This window comes from Taudactylus pleione, unplaced genomic scaffold, assembly GCF_031769625.1.
Source record: "Taudactylus pleione unplaced genomic scaffold, aTauple2 ptg000427l, whole genome shotgun sequence".
NCBI lineage: Eukaryota > Metazoa > Chordata > Amphibia > Anura > Myobatrachidae > Taudactylus > Taudactylus pleione.
The window spans coordinates 131,430-155,334 of NW_028284829.1; the positions used below are offsets into that span (position 1 = coordinate 131,430).

General features: G+C 40.0%; 1 protein-coding gene across 1 annotated transcript in view; it reads left to right on the forward strand.

Moving 5' to 3' along the window:
* Nucleotides 1-23,905, forward strand: part of LOC148506097 (uncharacterized) — a 205,770-nt gene that overhangs the window by 71,249 nt on the left and 110,616 nt on the right. Inside the window, 1 exon segment of the mRNA XM_088447270.1 lies at nucleotides 15,309-15,623. Coding sequence (XP_088303396.1) covers nucleotides 15,309-15,623 — 315 coding nt within the window.

Consider the following 23,905-nt stretch of genomic DNA (forward strand, 5'->3'; position numbering starts at 1 on the left):
TGCAAAAAAGAAATGTATGGATTTGTCCCCCTTGCATTGCAGCATGGTTTGTCCAGATGCACAGTTACTTGCTCTATCTTACTCTATTCCCAAATCTCATGCCCATTGTTTAGTTTTGTATTACGGCAATGGAACAGGAGTTGGCATCATTATATATCAGAGGGCACTATTTAAACAATTGGGCAGTAAATACAAAAGTGTAGTGAGGATAACATATCCTTCATTCAAGAGGGCACCCTGAGGGAACTCTGTTGTACTCCAGACCGGACTGCCCGTGTGGCACTTCTGGCCAATGGGCAGAAGGGCCGGTCTGCTGTTAAATCGTGGCTGAGCAGCTCCGCCTCCCAGCGTTCTGCTCGGCCAGGATAGTGAAATATGGGTGTGCGCTGCAAGGCCAGGCCCCGTGACTCGTTGAACGTCCCCATGAAATGTAACCACGCCCGTTTTGTGGCGAGGCCATGGCCATTTTGCGGGCTGCCAGGGCTGATCAGCAGCCCCAGTCCATCCCTGGGTGTTCTCCACATGCTAGAAGTATTACCTAAAACAACAACTACATCAGTAGTTATAAAAGAAAAAAAAAATCTTTTATAGTCAAAAGATCTTCATATGAATCAAAGTCCACTTCAACTGTTTCATTCAGACCTTCAGGTTTAGAGGGTCTGACCACATAATTGCCTGGCCTCCTGCAACTGCACTGCTGCCCGGTGGGAGCTGATTATTCTAACCCTGGCTGGTTCCCCACACAGCTCCCCTCGCCCCAATGTCACTTGGGCTGTTGGCTGGTTCACTTCCAGCACCCCTCACTCCAGCAACCTACAGTGCAGCCCCTTTCTGACCTCGTGGAGCCTGCTTTCTATACCCAGCCAGCAGTGATGTCCCCAATGTTAGGTTAGTGACCCCTCAAAATTATTTAACCTTCTAACAAGTGCTGCAGCTGATATCCTCCACAGCCCACCACCCTACAGGGGTCCCGATAGCCGACCACACTAGGCTAGAAATTTATAGCATTGTTCCCCTATCATATTGGTGGACACTCAGCACATTAAACAGAAAAAGAACGAGAGGTCAAATAAATCCTAGAGAAAAGGGGGAAAAAAAGCTCTGCCTCGACTTACTGCTGTAACCAAAATTTGATAACTTCTATTACTGATCTTCTGGCTCCATCTTGTGGCAATTTGTTGTAACTTCTCTTTATGTAAAATGACATCACTCTTCAATATCCACATTTGATATTTTCACACCTCGCTTATGGCACCCTAAACACCAGATTTTATACCTCTGGGAGTCTACTCACTGGCCTTTTTATTTTAACCATCTCGCTCAACTCTCACCGACGGTGAATCGTCCCTACCGTCATGAACAGATCCAATACAAGAAATAAGAAACCAACAACATAGAAACTTTATCTGGAAAGCTAAACGCCCAAGAATTGGGCTGATTAAGTTACAGCAAACAAAAGCGAACGGGGGTATAAATTTTCCTCATATCCTAAATTATAATCATGCCGCAATATTAAGATATCTCCGTGATTGGATCCATGATCAAGATCTTTATGCAAACTCTTCGATTGAGGGCCTATTTTTAGAAGACTAATTTGGTGAGCTTCTTGCACATGCATGATGCAGAGATTCCAACTCATATACGAGAGAACCCTCTCTTATGGTCCACGCGAAAAGTGTGGCATATCATTCGTCACCGCGGCCAGTTAAACCCTTACAAATCTGTATTTTTACCTTTTACAGGGAACCCGGAATTCCCGGGGGGTAGGGCAGCATTTCCTTTCACTAAACTTCATAAAGAAGGACTGAATACTATAGGTAGTTTTCTTAACATACCATTGAAACGCTCACTTAACTATGAAGAGGCGTCAGAAAGGTTCCCCTCATTTCGTACCCATCTCCTTGCTTTTATGCAGGCTAAGCCCTATGTGGCTTCGGTCATTAAATGTTTCTCGGATTCAGATTGGGAAAACACATTTGATATTATGCTACACGCGGAACCGGCCACAAAAAAGGCGTTATCAATACATTATTCCTTTTTAAGACAACCCATACAACATGAGGTGGTGCGTACTGGAATGAGCAGGTGGGTGCAGGTGATTCCTTCACTAACATGCTAAATTCTTAATAAAGCTCTTCTCTTATACCGCAATTTACTCCCAGCTATTCAATACCAGGAAATGTTCCTGAATATTTTTCACAAAGCATACTTCTCCCCACATAGACAATACTTGGCGGGCATGATCTCTTCGGCCTCTTGTCTTCGCTGTCAATCCGCCACTGCCAACTTGTACCATTATTTTTGGTCGTGTCCTCTTTTGAGAACTTTTTTGGCTTCAAGTCAGGAAGTACGCCCTTGAACACCTGGTGAATTATGTGCCATTCACTGATGTGTGGGCCCTGTTTGGGATACTTCCGGAAGGTCAACGTGTGGCGAAGGGTTGTAGGACTTCTGCTCATTGTTAGTGCGGTTGCCCGCAAGACTATACTCCAGACTTGGATTGAAACTTCTCCACCTACACTGCATATTTTTAAAGAAAAGCTTTTTCATGTATTTAATATGGACTGGATTGAGACTAGTAGAGAAGGAAGCTCGAGTGGGAAAATTCTTCTTAACCTGGGAGAGTTATATAGAAATTCTGACCTCAGCACAGAGACATAGAATTCATGAATCATTCAAATTTACTCAATGATACTGTCAACGAACAATATCTGAGGATCCTCCAATTAGGTTAGATGTTTAGGATCTGTGCTGGCCACTTAGATTTCTCCTTTCCCTGTCTCCCCGTGTCCCTCCCCCCTTGGCGTTCTGTACCTGCGGCCGCTCTCTTCTTAAACATAGATGATTACATTGATATATAAATCTTTAAACTGACAGAAAAGAATACAACAACTATGTTTGCTTTATATTTAGTAACCTTCTGATCTAAAGGGAGGCCTATTTGTTTTAATGGAAAATATGTGTGTATTTATATATCCAGCTTTTTTTTTTTCTTTTTTCTCTCCTATTATACTCAAATTGTATAAATGGACTCAAGCATATAATGAAAATTATTGTAACTTCATTTTATTAATTGATCAGTTGTTTTTGCATCAAGTACATTATGTATATGTTGACTTAATGGTGTTTCAATAAAAATTAAACATTAAAAAAAAAAAAAAAAAGAAACCAACAAGTGGCGACATTGCTCAACACTTCGCAAGAAACGACAAAATGTCTCAAACGAAAAGTCTTTCTTCCCCCTCACTTCCACTTCAAGATGAGGATAGACCCTCTTCCCCCTGCCCTATCCACCAAGGACGATATCCTAGCCCTAAGGTCATTAATCACTGACTTTAAAGAATCCTTAGAGACCAAACTTGACAAAGCAGTTTCATCAATTAAATCGGATATTTCCTCCTTGGCCTCTAGAACGTCTAAACTTGAATCTCGTCAGGACATTCTCCACAAAGCTCAGACTGAAACCCACAGAGACTTGGATCATATAGCTCAAGAACTTTCTGATCTTCGCACGAAAAATTAAGATCTTGAAAATCGTGAAAGGAGAAATAATCTCTGTATTCGCAATGTACCTGAATCAATATCCTCAGACTCTCTGGAACCCTACCTACATAAGATATTCTCTTTTATTCTCCCTGACCTGGGCTCTCACCACATACCTCTGGAACGGGCACATCGAGCACTCAGACCTAAACCTCATGTCCTATACGAGAATACCAAACTTCAGTACTATCAGGACCTTGCACCTACCACAATTATTAAATGGAGAGAACTCCGAGATTTAACAAGGGCCCTATGTGATCGTGGAATTCGATACCCCTTTAAACTTATTATTGATCTTCACGGCAAAACAATTATCCGAGATTCTAGAGAGGGTAAAGATCTACTGACTCACCTTGAAGAATCCGGACCCCCTCCTCATCCAACTAATGACAACACTTGAATTTTTTCATTATCGAAAATGTACATACACCTGTCTAATAGGTTTTATTGTTTTTTTACGATGCCTATCCAATCATACCTACTACTACTTTGGATCTTTGATGTACACCCTTATATCAACATTCAAGAAGACTTATATCCTTTTTCACTAATATAGATCTTTAGTATTTCGAACTTTATATACTATGATGTTTTTGTTATTTGTGCCTGTATATTGTGGTTTATCCACAGGTTATATATCAGTTGCCCACCATTTATCTTAAGAGCTGTTCCATAGCTTTTTCAAAGTTAATCTGGTTTCCATTTCTAACCAATATTTAATTTTTTCTGTTCTTGATATCCTTATAATAGGAATTTATATACTAATTATATGATTTTTCTAATATAATATTGGCCTTACAATATATTTATTTTATTCAGAACACACTCAGAGGGTTTCAACTCAATCTTGTACAGATTTATTTTCATTGAGTCATTTAATACTTTGTATACTAAAATCTAAAACTTTTTTTTTTTCTCTTTTGTCTGTTTTCTTTTTCTTTTTATATTTCCTAGAGGTTATAGGAGTTAAGCCTCTCTGGACTCTAAAGTCCTAATTTCAGTGTGTGTTATCCTCCGCTGGACTCGGGGATTCCACACCTGGACCTCCTATTGGCTTTTCTTTTTCTTACCTCACCTTTTCTTCTCTTCCCCCAACCTTTAAGCGAGTCGGGATCCTACATTCTTTTCTACCCCCCATATTTAGCCTTGCTCTTTAAATCCATTAAGATGCCTCTGACCTGGAGGGCGTGGCTTGGATGCCAGAGAAGATGGCAGCATGAGACTGGAGCTCCGTAATTCCCCGGCTGATACGGAGACTCTGTGCTGCGCTCTACTGACTGCCCGGACCTGTCCTGCTGCACGAAACAGCTCTCCGCCCCCTGGCAAGTGTTTGACGGCTGGAGCCGCTACTTACTCCCGCTCACGACGAGCTTAGCGGCCGGGGCCTAACAGTCTGCACAGACACCACACTCATGTTGGCAGCCTCTCCTGAACCCACACAGTGCGCTCCAACACTGAACGGGCGGCTACCCTCCGGAACACACGGGGACACCGCTGGACGGGTCCCCGAGCCATCATATAGTAAGGAGCCCCATCAGCTTTAGAAATCACTCTCTAACCCTGAGAGGACAAGCTGCTACAGAGGTGGACGCCATTTTATAACACCACCCCTTCCACAAGAGCTGCTCACACCACTGTTCTGCAGGAATACAGCTGGTGCTACTCCTTGATATATACAATAGATAGTTTTTTTTTTTTTCTCTTTCATATATATATATATATATATATATATATATATATATATATTGATATTCCCTTATTATACATTGCAGCTTGTCACAGTTATATCTCTCTATAAAACCTCTGCAGAAGTGGTGTCTACCACAAGGTGGTGCTCTTACTGTTTCGTGAAATATTTAATTAAAATTTCATTAATATGTGACATTTTTAACAATCTATGACCACAACCTTTTCCTAAATTATACGAACTACTATAGCTATCCAAATATTCTCAACAATCTTATTTTTGTACATGGATAAATTCATGGCTCCACCATCTACCCCCAAGGGGCCAAGGGTCAGGGGCAATAATAAGCGATCTGACCAGAATACAGAGGCCATTGATGATTCTCAACCCATGTCGGCGACTTCTATATCAGAGACTAATGCTATTGCGGGACTTCCACCTACTCCATTATCATACGCTGAAGTAGTTAGAGCTATAAGGGAGACTGTGGAGCCTCTACTTCAAAAGCAAGCAGATAAATACATGGGAGCCATCGCTGACCTTAAATCGCAAGTGGCCTCAGTTTCTCATGAGTTATTGGAGATAGAAATAGAATTGGAGCCAACTTCCACGATCTTTCGGAATTAAAGCAACAGGTGTCAATAATGACAACCAACCAACCAACAACATCTACTTTCTAAGGTCGATGATCTAGAGAACAGATCTCGACGCAACAATCTGAGACTTTTGGGACTTAAGGAATCTATTAAAGGTCCTTATCTTCTTAAATTCCTATTGTCCAGCCTCCCGGAGTTGCTTGACATTTCAACTGAGCTCCAAAATTTAGAAATAGTATGTGCTCATTGCTTGGGCCCTTACAGAGATTCCAATAATGCAAGTCCTAGAGCTGTGATATTTAAATGTTTGAACTTTCAACATAAAGAACTAATTTGGTCTGCTGCACGTCAAAAGGGGCCGCTTCAATGGGACGGACAACGTATCTTTCTTTTTCAGGATTACTCAGCAGAGGTCTCCAGGGCACGTAGGAATATGTCCCCTGTTTGTACTCAATTGATTAAGACAGGAGTTCGATTCACTTTGCAGTATCCAGCTAGACTCCGTATCTTCACGTCCCAAGGCCCTAAAGATTTTACACATCCGGCGGATGCCCAAGCCTATTTACAGGAAGAAGAACAAGCATCTACACACTCCCAGATGGACCAAAATGGCTGATATTAAGACAACTCTCCCGTCACGCCTGACATAAGTATATGGTTTGCTCCATATTTCTAACTAAAAAATTGTATTGTGATGGTGATGATTGCTCAGTATGTCGTACGATATGTTGAATATTATTGTCCCATTACGATAGTTGGAATATTTTGAAGCAGGAATGATCCTGATGATGAGCCGCTTACTTTGATATTGCTAGGCCTATCGTCCCAGTCCAAATTGACATATTAATTGCATTTTTATTTCATGTTATATGATATGTTCTATGCTAGTTATTTCAAATTTAACCCGTAATCTTTATTATGGTTGTGGTCATACTCATTACACTTGATACTATGATACCTCTTTTACTGATGTATTTAAGTGTATTTGTTTATTATTATTTCTCTAATTTTTCTTTTTTTTCTTTAATAATTGGACAGAATTGGCAGTATATAGAGTCTCTAATTACATTTCTACGAAGTTGTTTGATAATATGCAGTGTGTTAGACACCCATGTCACATACGATATTAACTTCTACTATGTACGATTTATCCCTCTGATGCTGATAATGATAAGTTTTGGATATTATTGGTTTAATTCTGCAATGATTCATCTGTTACTGTTTATACACCATGACTTCTCATTTTAGACTATGCACATGGAACGTTAGGCATATACACTCACCAATAAAACTAAGGCGTATCTTTACTTATCTTAATAAATTAAAGGCAGATATAACCTTTCTTCAGGAAACCCATTTAACCCCACCTGAACATGATAAACTTAATATGCTACTTCATAAGGTCCTAGCCTCATCCTCCTACACCTCTAAGGCGCGTCCGGTTGCAATACTAATTCGTCAGGGTATTTCATTTTCTATACATACTACAGATGTCGACCAACAGGGTCGTTATGTTATTATAGATATTACAGTGGATGGTACCCGTTATTGTTTTTGTAATGTTTATGGTCCCAATTCATATGATAAATCATTTATTATTACTATTGTAAACAAGCTACTCCCCTATGCTGATACACAAATTATTTTGGGCGGAGACTTCAACCTGGTTGCTTCCTCCTTTCTAAAGCTTCTATTAAACCACCTAAATTTGGATTGAATTACATGGCTACTCAACTACGACTAATGGATACATGGAGAGTAAGACACCCTATTGACCTAGAATATACCTGTTATTCCACCACACATGATACATTTTCCAGATTGGATTATTTCTTTCTTTCTGATTCACTGTCCCCTATGGTACTCAATACAATTATTGAACCAATATCTATTTCAGATCACGCCCCTGTTTGGGTAGATCTACAGGGTAAATTCCTTCTAGGATTCTGCTCACACTGGTGTTTCCTAGCTAAGCTAGCTTCTTCACTTAAATTCCAATCCATGCTCGAATCAGCGTTGGTTAATTACGAATCTACTAATCAAACTCACATGGGAAATCCATGTTTGTTCTGGCAGACAGCTAAAGCTGTAATAAGGGGCGACATTATATCCATTATGAAGAAATTCAGAAGGGAGCAGGACGAGGTGTATAGGTTAGCCCAGACCTCTTTAAGTGATGCAATCCAATCCTTGAACGCAAACCCTACTCTAGTTAATAAAACAAGATATACTGAAAGTAAGATGCACTTTGATCAGGTCCTCACACAAATTGACAATAAATATGTTCAATCGGGTAAAATTAATTTCTTCAATATGGTAATAAATCTAGTCGACTCCTCTCTAATATGCTACAGGGTGATAGATCCCATACTAATGTTGCCGCACTCAAGGATGAACAATCTCACACCCATTTCAAAGGGGAGAAAATAGCAGACATTTTCTTTAATTTTTATCAGAATTTATACTCCCAAGAACCTATAGAGACACAACAAAAGCAGGCTTTTTGGGACAATATCACTTTGCCGCAGATTTCGACAACACAAGCAGAAAGTATTACAAGTAAGATCACTAAAAGTGAATTAGAATGCGCTATAACAGTTTTGAAACCCCTAAAAGCCCCAGGACCAGACGGGTTTAGCAGGGAATTTTTTAAGATTTTACGCCATCGTATAGTAGAAACATTAACAAATGTATTTGATTCAATTTTGACTGGGGAATCTATCCCTCTTTATTTCAATTCGGCTATTATAAAGGTTATCCCGAAACCAGGTAGAGATTCTCTTCTTATAGATCCATTTCCCTGCTCAATACAGATTATAAACTGTTTACTAAGATATTGGCAGAAAGACTTAAAGTGATCCTTCCATCTGTTGTACACCCTGATCAAACTGGGTTTATAATGGGACGAAGTTCAGTTACAAACATCAGAAAGGTATTGGCTGCCATACAACATCTACGAGAATGCGAAGCGGATGGTCCCGGGTTTCTTTTATCATTACATGCTGAAAAAGCTTTCGACCTGATAACCTGGGATCATCTGTTTGTATCATTACATCGCTTTGCCGCACCCACACCATTTATTCAGCTCCTAATTAATTTATACATTTCACCCACTACTCAAATCCTCACTAATAAATATCTATCCCCACCTTTCTGTGTGGAAAGGGGAATGAGACAGGGATGCCCCCTGTCCACTTCTTTTGCCATTGCTCTGGAACCCCTGGCAATAGCCTTGCAACAAAATCCAAGCTTTACGGGTATAACAGTTAGAAGTCAAGAATGTAAGCTCTCATTGTTTGCGGACGATATGATGCTTTTCATCTCAAATCCCCAAAAATCTATACCAGCAATTTTAAATACAATATCAGCATTTAGCTCTTTTGCGGGATACCATATTAATGTAGACAAATCGGCTCTTCTCCCATTAAATAAGATCTCATCTTCACCTTCCTACAGACATGTAACTTCTCTATTTAAGGTTGAGCCCCAGAAATTTAAATATTTAGGTATTCAAATACCGGCTAAATTAACTTCACTGTATAATTTCAACTTCTTTCAACTATTGTCTAAATTATAGACACAACTTAAGAACTGGAAAGATCTCAAACTCTCCCTTCTTGGCCGAGTAGCAGTGATTAAGAACATAATATTCCCGAAACTTGCGTATCTATTACAAACATTGCCTATTACCCTAACAAGAAAAGATACCCTTCAATACACACAATTATTTTTCAAATTAATTTGACACTACCAAAAACCTAGAATGGCCCGTAATTGTACATACCTACCAAAAGCGAAGGGAGGACTTGGCGTCCCTCACATTGCAGCATTTGCAAAGTCGGCGCTGTTTCGCTATATTGCAGACTGGCTGTTGCATACTAATCACTATACCAACAGTGAATTAGAAGAGGCTCTATTCTACCCATATTAATCAGTGGCTTTATTACATCCCCCAAAGACAAAAATACCCACAGTTATGTGCTCTAACATTCTTTTTTGGGACACTTACAATGCATGGATAGTGGTTAATAAACATTTAAAAAATGTGCCGTACTCTTCACCTTACATACCGTTGTGGGGAAATCCATCAATTTCCCCTTCCCTTACTAATTCTTCCTACAGACACTGGAGACAAAGCGGTATCATGTCTATTAAAGACCTATTTGACCCAGGTGGCAATACTCTCTCTCTTGCAGAATTTCAAACTAAATATGGTGTTCCTAGAAAGGAATTTTTTATGTACTTACAGACGCGTCATTATATCCAATCATTAGATAAACCTCTGTGGAATTCAGACTCATCAGCGGTTTTGCACCAGATGTAGGCTAATCAAGTTTAGAATACGTGATTTATATTCCCATTTGATAGAACTAAATCTAGAAGTTTGGTCCAAAATCTTCTAGACATGGATATCAGAAATACTCGAGATATCTGACTTTGATTTAGTCCTGACAAGTCTGGAGAGTGTTATGCCTAGTTTAAAATCAGCAAAATTGCAGGAGGTGCATCTTAGGATATTGAATCGCACATATATATCCCCTGCTCAAAGACAGCATTTTATAGCCTCTAACCGGAAATTGTGTGAAATTTAATATTTCAAGTGCCTCCCTGTCTCATAATCTATGGCATTGTAGAAAGATCAGCAGATTCTGGAACAAATTGTTACACTATTTAAACTCCTCATTTAGACTTAAATTACCCAAGAATGCTGATGCCCTTCTTTTTGCTGAGTTCACTGAGTGGGAGACGGCCTCTACTTTAGGTCCCTTGAAACCCATGCTGGTAGTCATGGTGACGGTGGCCAAACAACTAATCCTCAGACATTGGATCTCACGAAATGCACCCACACTAAGTGAGTGGAAAAATGCAATGCTAGAGGTAATATATTGTGAGCGCCTAATGGCCATATTCAATATCGAAAAGGGGGTACTATCCTTCTCTAAGAAATGGGAGACATTTATTGATTGTTTACCTGCCCAAACCCAGACCAACATCTGGAGGGTGTTTGAAAGTACGGAGTGGTTTCTGTTAAGACGAATTCCCTAAAAAAAATGCCTCTGACCTTCGTTTCCATGAATGTCAAGGGCCTCAATACACCCCAGAAGGGCTCATTGCTATTTCGGTTTATTCGCGGTCTTACAGCTGGAATTGTACTCCTACAGGAGACACACTTTCGTGCCTCATCTCACCCGTCTCTTCAATCTAAGCATTTCTCAACTGTGTTTTACTCTTCTAGTCTGACTAAACATAATGGTGTAGCAATACTGATTAACAACAAACTTCCATTTGTTCATAGCTCTGTCTTTACTGACTCCGATGGCAGGTTCATTATTGAGACTGGTAAACTGGGACACTTTAGATTTGATGATAGCTAATATCTATGCCCCCAACACAGGCCAAATTTCCTTCTTCAACTAATTCTTTTCAGCCCTAAATAAACGAAGGAAGGGTTATCTTATAGTGGGTGGGGATTTTAATGCTGTCCTCAATCCAGACCTAGATAAATCGCACTCTCCAAATCGCCCCCAAGCACACCAACTCACTAAATCTCTTAATAAACACCTACGAGAATCGTGACTCTTTGCATTTAACCCCTCCTCTCGTGATTACACTTTTTTTCTCCATCCCTCATCAAACCTATTCCAGAATTGATCTGTTTCTTTGTTGTACCCAACTTTCAGGACATTTAATTGATTCTTCTATTCTACCCAATACATGGTCGGACCATTCAATTCTCACAACTGCTTTTAATCTCCTAGAAACACCTACGTCTAAACATTCATGGCATTTAAATGAAACGCTTCTGAAGATACCACAATTCCAAGATAAAATTAGATCCACTTTGGCTGATTATTTTACCATTAATAAAGCAAATTCCCCCTGTTCACCTTTAGTTTGGGAAGCTCATAAATCAGTTATACGCGGATACATAATTAGCTATGCTTCGTTTAGAAATAAGAGGAATAAACTTCAATTAGCTCATATGACTGAGGAAGTTCAACGTTTAGAAGCTTCCCACAAAAGCAATCCTTCACCTCTTCTCTTTAAAAAATTCACAGCAGCTAAAAATGAACTTAATGCCCTTCTGTCTGAAAAAAACAAGAAATCCCTCCGCTGGCTTAATCAGCATTTCTATGAAAAAAATAATAAGGCAGACACTCTACTAGCCAACAGATTAAAATCCCAGAAAGCCAAATCTGCCATTCAAGCCCTTAAAGATGAGAATGGGGACTCTCAATACGATCCAGTTGCCATAAATACTATTTTTAATACCTATTATAGCCAATTATACAACCTCTCAGATTCAGTCAATCCAGACCATAATGTCGATCCTCGAATTGTAGATTACTTGACCTCTTGTGGTCTTCCCAGTATTGACCCACAAATGGCAGGAACACTTGGACTTCCCATTACTGAAGAGGAAACTTGTAATGCCCTGAAAACACAAAAATCATCTAAAGCGCCCGGTCCTGATGGATTCCCAATATCCTATTTAAAAACCTTTCCAATCCTCTCTAATCCCACAATTTACTGAGATGTTCAACCAGATTTTGAATGGTGAAACTTTTCTCCCCTCTACCACCAGAGCAACCATCACGGTCATTCCCAAACCAGATAAGGATCCTCTCATCACCTCTAATTATCGACCTATCTCATTACTTAACGCAGATTTAAAAATTTTCGCTAAGATCCTTGCAAACAGGCTCAACCCCAACCTTATCCATCCAGACTAGGTAGGCTTTGTTCCGTCCAGGCAAGCACTCAATAATACTAGACGTACAGTGAACATTATTCACTATAGAAATAATCATCAACTTCCCTCTCTTGTGCTTGCTCTGGATGCGGAGAAAGCCTTTGATAGGGTATCCTGGTCATTTATGATGTACACGCTTACTGCTTTTGGTCTTAGGGGTAAATTTTTACAAGCCATTAAATCCCTTTATTTTAACCCAACTTCCTCTGTTCTTGCTGGAGGAGTACTCTCAGAACCTTTCTCTATAACTAACGGCACCCGACAAGGATGCCCTTTATCGCACCTTATTTTTGCGTTAATTATAGAACCGCTGGCTAGGACAATACGGGCTAACCCTGATATTTTTGGTGTGACCATTGGAGACTCTCAATATACTCTCTTTATTCGCCGATGATATCCTTCTTACCTTGACTAGACCACTCACCTCTCTCCCGAACTTATTCCGCAAATTGTCCCTATATGGAGATCTTTCGGGCTACAAAATCAATCAAACTAAATCTGAAGCTCTCCCTATTCATCTCCCGGGTAGTCTGAAATGACTGTTGCAATTGAATTTTCATTTCCATTGGAGAACAGATTGTTTGCGATATCTTGGGGTCAATATTACCGAAACATATGATCGCCTGTATAAAGCTAATTACCCTCCCTTGTTTAAGTCAATTGAGCAGGATATTCTGCAATGGAAGACCTATTTTATCTCATGGATTGGGCGTATCAATGCAATAAAGATGAATGTTCTACCAAAATTGTTATATTTGTTTTAGACATTGCCTGTGGCTATACCAACCCGAGTCCTCAACCAGCTCCAATCTCTATATTGTAAATTTATATGGAATTATAAAAGATCTCGTGTACGCCGGGATATCTTGGTTAGACGTTCGTCAGACGGAGGTCTAGGTTTACATCTGCTCCTATGGTACTATAAAGCTTGTCCGTTGAGTCAGATGGTAGCTTGGCATGCTCCTAGTTTTACTAAATGCTGAGTGACCTTGAAAATGCTTTAGTGGGTTTGGACTTACCTTGGTTACGTTGCAAACACAGACCTCGTGCCGCCCTTTCCATACCAACGGTAGCTTTAACACTTTCAGTATGGGATAATCTTAATAAAAAACTCTCTCTCTCCACATACCCGTCTCCTCAGACCCCCATATGGACCAATCCTTCCTTCCCACCAGGCCTTTCACCTACCATGGCATCTGCCTGGTCCAGGGCAGGTATTACCCGCCTCCGTCACATTATAGGACAATTCGCCCTGCTGTCATTTAGTGAAATCCAGGAAAAACATGGTATTCCTAACTCATTACACTACCAATATTTGCAAGTCCGCCACTTTGTCACCTCCTTATTTTCTACTCTTTCACCTCGAAACCCTTCTCCTTTAGAAAGATATTGTATACACCGACCTACTGACAAGGGTACTATATCCTTTCTTTACCACTCCGTTTTAACACAGGAATCCCCCTTTACTCTCAACACACGAACTTGCATGGGAGGCAGATTTAGGACACCCATTAGGTGAAGACACCTGGGAAGCAATACGTTTTACTATCTCCAAATGTTCCATTAGTGTGGCAATCCGAGAAAATTCATATAAGGTGTTCACTAGATGGTATTTAGTCCCAGAACGCCTCCATCATATGTTTCCCAACACTTCCAACCTGTGCTGGAGGCAATGTCGTCACGTTGGCACATTCTTTCATGTCTGGTGGTTCTGCCCAAAAATTATCCCATTCTGGAATATGGTTCGCTCCCTTATATCGTCTGCTGTTGCCTACCTTTCTCTCTCCCCCCCGCCAACCTTCTACTCTGTGCCCCGGTTGCTCAGGCTTCTAATGACACTAACAAACTAGTTCTTCATATATCTTGTGCAGCCAAATACCAATTGGCACATAATTGAAAAAAAATGTACACATCAACTCAACCAGAACTTTTAAACAGAATTTGGTTTGTATCTAAAATGGAGTATACTACTAGCTTATTGAATAATACAGTGCATACATTTCACTCAGTATGGTCTCCTTGGTACTCCTCCCAAGAGGTTACTCTTCCCAGTCTTACGTGAACCATGACCTCTACTTCTGCTCCTGATGTTTCAATTTGTTATTCTATATTATATGGCCCCGGCTCGCTTATAATCCCCCCTCCTCCTCTCCACTTTCTATCCTCCTCCTTTACCTCAGATAACTTCTAATTATATCTTTTGTACTACCATATTTTCTCAATGTTTTTTCTGAATAATTAAGATGTTAGCTATTTCAATTCAGTCGAAGAATTTTTATTATGTCACAGGATTATTTTTTTTCTATATGACTTCATATATTGTTATTAGATAATGTACTTATTGTGAAACTGAATTGTTTTGCCGTTTATATCTGACAATTCTAATAAATGATTTAAAAAAAATAATAAATCAGTGACCAAGTAAAACACTTTTGTTTATATGTACAGTGTAATTATTGGATATAATGGTGTATATTTACTAAAGGTCAATTTCAATCAATTTTAATCAATTTCAAATAGATCTAAATCGAAGTTGTATTTCTGGGGCTAAATCACACATTTACTAACAGACAAGTTTTGTTTCTTTAAGTGTTAGTAAATGTGTGATTTAGCCCCAGAAATACAACATCGATTTAGATCTATTTGAAATCTGTTAAAATCGACCTTTGTAAATATACTCCAAAATATCAGTTATGCTAAAACGTCCTTGTTGTGTCTCCTAATGCAGAGCGCAAATGCCTACGCTTGGTAAATGCCCCTGGTCGCTGTGCTGGCAGAGTGGAGGTCCAGTTCAAGAGAGAGTGGGGCACAGTCTGTGATGACCTATGGGATGAAGCAGATGCTGATGTGATTTGCAGACAGCTAAACTGTGGTTATGCTCTTAACGCCACAACCGATGCGTATTATGGGACAGGAACTGGGATGATCTGGATGGACGATATAAGATGTAGCGGGAATGAAACTGCTCTTTGGGACTGTCCATTCAGCCTGCACGGTTGGCTCAGCTGTAGGCACGAGGAGGACAGTGGTGTAACATGTTCAGGTACATTACGTTTATTAACATCAATGATCAATCAACAATCCAGCTCATAAGGCAAAAGGATACCCATATTTATGGCATTGATATAGACTAATCCTCCATGTCTGCATTTGAACACTTTGTCTCAGCAAGGTTAGTGGCTGTTCCATCAAGAGTTACAGTATGGTGAATAATAACAGTAGGTTTCCCATCCATACCTGTATTACAGTTGTAGGGTGCTATTGCCTGTGGTTGGTAGAACAATTGCTGTGGCCACAAGATGGGACAATTACTGTACACTGTTTTTAGTGCCCTTGTAGTCTTCACTCTAGCACCCAACACTTGTTAAACCCGTGCAGTTCCTCCATCCTGCCTGGGGTGTTGCTCTCTGTTCTGGTGCTTCTAGCACATAAGCTGCTGTATTTCAGCAGTTTGTTGCATCAGCTGAGTGTGCTAGAAGCACCAGAGCAGAGAGTGACACCCAAGGCAGGATGGAGGAACTGCATGGGTTTTAACAGGTGCAGGGTGCTAGAATGAAGACTACCCCTGAATGATTTTTGGCCACCTATTCATAGAAGCCAATTCCAGGGTTAGGGTGTAGGGCTGTTTCATTCTACAAAAGAGGGCATGAAAAATCGTAACTCACCCCATTACTAGGAAAAATTACTAGTAGCTGAAATTTGGGGTTCCCATGGCAGCCTCAGTTAAACTTAAATAATAATATTAAATGAATCCCTATCTTACCCCACCCTGCCCCTGGCATCAGACAGTCATTGCCTTATCCTGCACCTGCAGAGCTCCTCATAGTGGGGCGGATGCAGCGATGGAAGTATATTGTTTGTATGTTGTTCCAAAGAAGCATGTACAGAAGACAATGCCTGTATTCAGCCTTATGCAGCGGTTTCCCAAAATACATTGACCATATATGTGCGACTGGTTTGCTGCTAGCTGTCATCCGTGCAATATTGCACCTACCCTATATTAGGTGTGAATGATACACCTCCAAACAGCCGTATATACGGTTATGTCCATCTCTGCATAACTGTCAGTTGCATTGACTCGATATGGCTGATCTTTTCCTGTGTAAGAACGCCACGTTACAGCCCATTCCAGCTGCTCTTCCTCAGTGGAGATGTGACTGAAAAGAGTCCGGCTGTGCACCACCCAGAGTTGTGTGCACACAGTAATAGAGCACGTGCAGTGTGAAAGCCCACAAGATAGGCTCTGCAACAGGTGTGCGTTTAACTTCGCAATGAACCCCTTTATCTGTAGGAAGGGACTGTGAGGTTCTGGTTTTGTTGTGGACCCGGGGTGGTGATAGGAGCAGACACAGAAGCAAATTTAAATGAAAATGTGGAAGTTTTAATGAGTGGTTTAGTAGACATGGAAATGGCAAAAGAAAAAGTCCAGGTATAGCACTGAAGTGCACTTGGGAACTGTAGTGAAGCAAATGGGAGAATGTCCAGGTAGTGACAGGCAGGAACAGTCCAGTATGCAGGTATGGTGAGGCTGAGGTGAATTGCAGGCTGAGGTGAATAATGTCCAGAAGAAATGTAAGGTAAAGCAGGCTTAGGCAAAGATCCAACAGGCAGATGGACAAGCTCAGGAACTCTCTCTCAGCTAGCGCTGAGAAACACGTTGCACTGGAAATGCAAGGGAGCTCTGTACTCCCCTAAATACGAAGTGCTAAACCGTGACTGGTCAGAGAGTGAGCATGTGACACGCCAGGATTGGCCACTAGGTCACATGGCTGAAAGCAAGATGGCGGTCCCCATGCCAGAGCGGAACGTAAGCACCGCCAGAATATACTATGATATAGATATAGAGTAGTAGATACAGGTGCCTAACACTATATTGCTGCAGATAGGTTGTCACCGCAGTACCACCCTTAGATACTGAATAATATCAAATAACATAGGTTGTGACGACTATATGTGCGCATGGTGCTATAATATAGAAGATATATATACAATACTTCCCAAATGTAGTTAGGTATGTAGATCTTGCAAACAAATGTCAATAGATGATATCTCCGTTGATACGAAAAACATAAAAATATATACACACAGTGCAATATTGTACAAACAAATTTATTCCAAATTCATTTTAAAATAAGATAAAATGAATGGTGTGTCTTCCGAGACAGACAGGGTATGTGATTCAATAACTTGCATGCCAAGTTTATGAAAGAATGGTATGCATGTATGATATCCTTTTATGATATTCAATATAGAATTACCAGAAGTCCCACTATCTGAGGGCCCGTAGATTTTAAAGGTGGAGGATTCCGGATAACCTCGCACCCACTCCTCGTCAGGGGGTTTTCTTTAGTGTGTCTCACAGGTCAGATGATCCTGCCACCAGAAGCCAACGCGTTTCGAGAGCTGCACTCTCTTCCTCAAGGCTGTGTGACCAGGATCCCCAAAGTTTGCCTTATTTCCCAATCCGTCAGATTACTTCCGTGTCAAAGGGTAACTGGCTCCATCTGTTTATTAATATCCTTCTTTATAAGTCATAGCGCCTCTTAGAACTCATAGGGACGGATATTCATATCCTCTATTGTTCCATATCATTAAAAGGTAATATTGGACAAAAATTCTCTTTCTAATTGTCATCCTTAACATCGCGTATGTAGACCAGAAGTGCGTCACCCGTCTACTTCCGGTTCGCAATCTATTATCTAAGGTCACTGCCCGCAGTTGTTCCGATCCCTACTTGTTGTAGCAATTTCTGTGCAGCCGCATTAAGTTCTTACTCCTTGTTCTGTGCTCCAGTCTATATTATTCGTGTCCTAAGACCTCCGATTTCTCCGGAGTATACTTCCGGTTTCGGCGGCCATTTTGTTGGAGTCTTGGAGCGCATATTGGAATGCACATCTGTTCAGCCCAGATACTCATACTTTATTCCAAATTCCCCATGGTATTAAGACGATATCCTTGCTATGATAGTTATTATCAAAACTTCAGCTCTGTAAAACCTTATAAGAACCAAAGGTTAAAGTTAATAATCATGTAAAATAGATAAAATCATAAAATGACTATCTTAATGGTTGCAAGGTATAAAGTGGCAAGCAAGCTGATTTATAGACCAAATATATAGGGTGAAATTATCAAAAATTTACTGGTGCTCAGATATAAAAATTATTATCGAAGAGTGACTAATATCTAAAAAAGATAAAAGGGAAAGCTATTGCAAAATAAAACTATGCAGAGTAAAACAGATCAAGAATAAGATTTTTAAAATAAGATTTTAAAAGATGGGAAAGACTACAAGAACCATTTTAATTGAAAATCTGAATTCAATCCCCTGGGTGCAAGGGTTTTTAATTTAAAAATCCAATTAATTTCGCTCTTAGCCAGATTTTTTTCTTCATTCCTATCCCTCCATGCGTTTTTGATATTGTCAATGGCCATAAATAATTTTATTTCTTTAGTAGAGCAATTGTGTACTTGTTTAAAATGATTTGATAGGGAGTTTGTCAAGACGCCTTTTTTAATATTGCGAAGATGTTCGCCCAACCTTGTTTTAAGCGCCCTGCTGGTCCTCCCTATGTATATAAGACCACAGCTGCATTCAAACAGATACACTACATTCGTTGTGTTGCATGTCATGAAATGGTTTAATTTGTAAGTTATCTCGTTCCTTACAAAATCTACAAGCAGTGCAATTTCCACACCTAAAAAATCCTTTACTCCTTATTGGATGTGGATTAACCGTATTTAATGCACTCCTTGTCATGTGGTATATTTGTGCATAGTGCTGCTACATCTACAGTTACCAAAATCATATTCTCAATACATCTTATAGCCTTTATTTTCCTCAAGGTGTCTATAGTGTCTTTTAGATGTGATTTTGTTGTACATACAATTGGTTGAAGATAGGCATCTATATATTCTGACAAGTTGTTAGTAAGACTACCTACTCCTGCTACTATCGGTCTACCCGGCGGATTTCTTGGATCCTTATGTATTTTGGGAAGAACATATATAGTTGGTATTGTAGGATCTTCTACTTTTAAGAATTCATATTCTTTCTTTGTGATGGTGCCTTTCTTCATTGTACCCTCTAACAGCTTCCAGAGATTATTTTTGATTTTCATTGTTGGGTCGCCTCAGAGATTATGATATGTATCTCCTTCTTGTAGTTGTCTGTCAATCTCCGCAATGTAATCTTCTTTATTAAAAATGACAACTCCACCTCCTTTATCACAAGGCTTTATAATTATTGTTTCATCCTTCTGCAGCTCTTTTAATGCTGTTCTCTCTTTTCTTGTAAGATTAATTTTTTTCAAACAAATTTTTTCAAATTTTTCAATGTCTTCTACTACACATTTCTGGAAACTGTCAATCAAAGATCCTTTCAGATGCTTTGGATAAAACAGGCATTTCTTTTTTAATTCTTTTCCATTTCTCACGTCAGGAGTTTAGACCTCTTCTTCTTTATCATCAAAAAATTTCTTTATAGTTTAGCTTTCTTGCAAATTTTTCCACATTTATAAAGGTGTTGAACTGGTCGATGTGTTTACTCGGTGCAAATTTTAACCCTTTTAGTAATAGGCACTCTTCGTCTTTTGTTAATATTCTACGACTAAGGTTATATATTTTTCCTTCATAATTATTCAAATTTTTCTGTGAAGAATCTTCATTACATGCTTCTAAAGTTACTTAGAGGCTACAAAGACTAAGTATTGTGTAAATATAAATAATAAGTCATGGACAAAGATAGAACAACATTATTACAAGAGAAACAAGTAAAAGAAAATAATAGTGAAAATAAGTCCGAATACGCTTTCATAACAGAATACACAGGTCAACACAAAAAAGTAGAAGGTATTATTAAGAAACATTGGCACTTGTTACTGAAGGACCCCATTCTGAAAAAGACTTTACCTAAAAAAAACATATTTTATTTATAGACGTGCCCCAAACCTGAAGAATAAATTGACAAGGAGTGCATTAAATACGGTTAATCCACATCCAATAAGGAGTAAAGGATTTTTTAGGTGTGGAAATTGCACTGCTTGTAGAGAAATAAAAACAGACCAAACAAAGTATGTGGATTTTGTAAGGAACAAGAGAACTTACAAATTAAACCATTTCATGACATGCAACACAACGAATGTAGTGTATCTGATTGAATGCAGCTGTGGTCTTATATACATAGGGAGGACCAGCAGGGCGCTTAAAACAAGGTTTGTAATATTAAAAAAGGCGTCTTGACAAACTCCCTATCAAATCATTTTAAACAAGTACACAATTGCCTACTAAAGAAATAAAATTATTTATGGCCATTGACAATATAAAAAACTCATGCAGAGATAGGAATGAAGAAACACGTCTGGCTAAGAGCGAAATTAATTGGATTTTTAAATTAAAAACCCTTGCACCCAGGGGATTGAATTCAGATTTTGAATTAAAATGGTTCTTGTAGTCTTTCCCTACCAGTGACCTTAGATAATAGATCGCGAACCGGAAGTAGACGGGTGACGCACTTCTGGTCTACATACGCGATGTTAAGGATGACTATTAGAAAGAGAATTTTTGTCCAATATTAGTGTTCAATGATATGGAACAGTAGAGGATATGAATATCCGTCTCTATGAGTTCTAAGAGGCGCTATGACTTATAAAGAAGGATACTAATAAACAGATGGAGCCAGTTACCCTTTGACCCAGAAGTAATATGACGGATTGGGATATAAGGCAAACTTTGGGGATCCTGGTCACACATCCTTGAGGAAGAGAGTGCAGCTCTCGAAACGCGTTGGTATCTGGTGGCAGGATCATCTGACCTGTGAGACTTACACTAAAGAAAACCCCCTGACGAGGAGTGGGTGCGAGGTTATCCGGAATCCTCCACCTTTAAAATCTACGGGCCCTCAGATAGTGGGACTTCTGGTAATTCTATATTGAACATCATAAAAGGATATCATACATGCATACCATTCTTTCAAATACTTGGCATGCAAGTTATTGAATCACATACCAGGTCTGTCTTGGAAGACACACCATTAATTTTATCTTATTTTAATATGAATTTGGAATAAATTTGTTTGTACAATATTGCACTGTGTGTATATATTTTATGTTTTTCATATCAACGGAGATATCATCTATTGACATTCGTTTGCAAGATCTACATACCTAACTACATTTGGGAAGTATTGTATATATATCTTCTATATTATAGCACCGTGTGCACATATAGTCGTCACAACCTATGTTATTTGTAAGCACCGCCAGGCCTACCCAGCACAGAGTGACAATATGCCCAAACAGGTCCACGCACAGCCAATGTTCCTCGCCAGGCACCAGCACCACCGCCAGACACCCCCCCGCAACAGCATCCTCACCGGTAACACCCGCCGACCACCATGCCGAGAAACCCTGGACATGACAGGGACATTCTGTGAGATGTCTGTGTACATGACAAAATCACAACCAGTTATTGCTGATAAAACTGTAATACAGGATTTGGGCATTTGACTTGCGAAAGCCACCACGTCATAGGGTGGAGAAACGCGCCAGTAACTCATGACATGATATATACCCCAATAATAATACATTGATGTGGATGAAGCAATATCTTGCCATCAGAAAATAGGCAAACCTGTTGTGGCATGGTATATACAGGCCACTGGGAGTGGAGACATTGGAAAAGTACTGTGCCTCAGTGCAGATGGAAGGCTCATTGACAGCAGTGTTATGAGTGCCTACTGTGATCCTGAGCCTACAGAACCAACTTGCCAAGTGCTTCAACTACAACAGCCTCTTTCCCAACTATTATTGTTCACACAGCGGCGTCACTAACCTTAGTGACATGGTGTGGTGGACAGGGATCCTCTCACACGCCGGAGAGGTGGCTTCATCCCGCAAACTCACACCCACTCGTGTGCCACTGTTTGGGGCGTGACCTTTTGTCATACCCCCGTTCTCTGCACTCATTGGGCTTAGAGGCAGGGGAGAGGCTGGGGGCTGCCCAACAGCTGCTGCTCTGCTGAGTAACCCCAGGTTACTTAGCACAGCAGCAGGCAGATGCTGGGTAGCCCCCTTCCTCTCTCTGCAGTGTGGCTGCTCTGTGACACCATCCGAGGGGGGTGACACCAAAATAGCAGAGAAGCTCTGCTATTTTGGTGTCACCCAGGGCGGCCCGCACCCCCCTAGTGACGCAAGTGTGTTCACAAGTACTCTGTTGCAGCCAGGACTTCTACTCTAAGCAGTGTAGGCTCAAATCACAGACACTTATATTTAAAGGGAACAGGACACTTCAAAAAGACTAATACTAAAACTATATACAGAAGACAGCCAACCCTATCGTTAGCTTAGCACTGGTAATTTTTAATGAAGAGTATGCTAGCAAGTTTTGCAAATAGCACAGATAATTGCAGATTTTTCAAATAGCACAGGTTTTCTGACTGCACAGGTAATTACACTGTAGAGTACTACTGGTCAGCTTTTTCAAATAGCTTAGGTGCTTTCCATAGTGGAAAATTGTTGACATTTAACAGATTTTCTGAATAGCACAAATAATATGCACAGCAGCAGGATATTGAGTAGATCTACAGAATAATCCAGATTATTTTAACTATAGAGAAGCAGGCCTTCCAAATAGCACAGGTAAATGAGCTCCACTAAGCAGCTCAGTGCAGGAATCTATGTATGCATCAGGACTGACTGATTACAACCCACATCAGTGTCCAGAGAGACTCCCTATAAGAGCTAACAGCCAATCAGCACAAGTCCAGAAACCAAGCAAGGCTCTAACCCCAGCTGCAACAATCAGCCCAGAATGATGAGACCTAATCTGCACAGATTGCCAGGAGACTCATACCCCTTTTACACTGGCTAAATAACCCGGAAAAAAGGGGCATTACTACTGTGGGCATAATGTGTAAGGGGCACTACTACTGTGGGCATAATGTGTATGGGGCTCTACTACTATGTGGTCATAATGTGTAAGGGTGCATAACGGTGGGTTTTGTTCTGATCTAAATGAATAGTACACACACGTGACCATTTGAGTGAGTACAAATGAACACACTTTATTTACAAGTAACAAACAAACAATTAAACAAAGTACATACAAAGTATACAGTATACTCAACTTTTGTCTATGTATTCAGATGACACCGGTAATTTATCATCTTCAACATAAGATGTACTTAATCTTCTCCTCTGGGGAGCCCTCGTTTCAATAACGCCCAGGTAGTTCAATTTAAAATGCAGGCATCTTACTGCAGTCTCAGATCCATGCACGAGCCAAAACCTTTGTCTAGATCTGGATTTATATAGCCTAGTATGGGGTGTT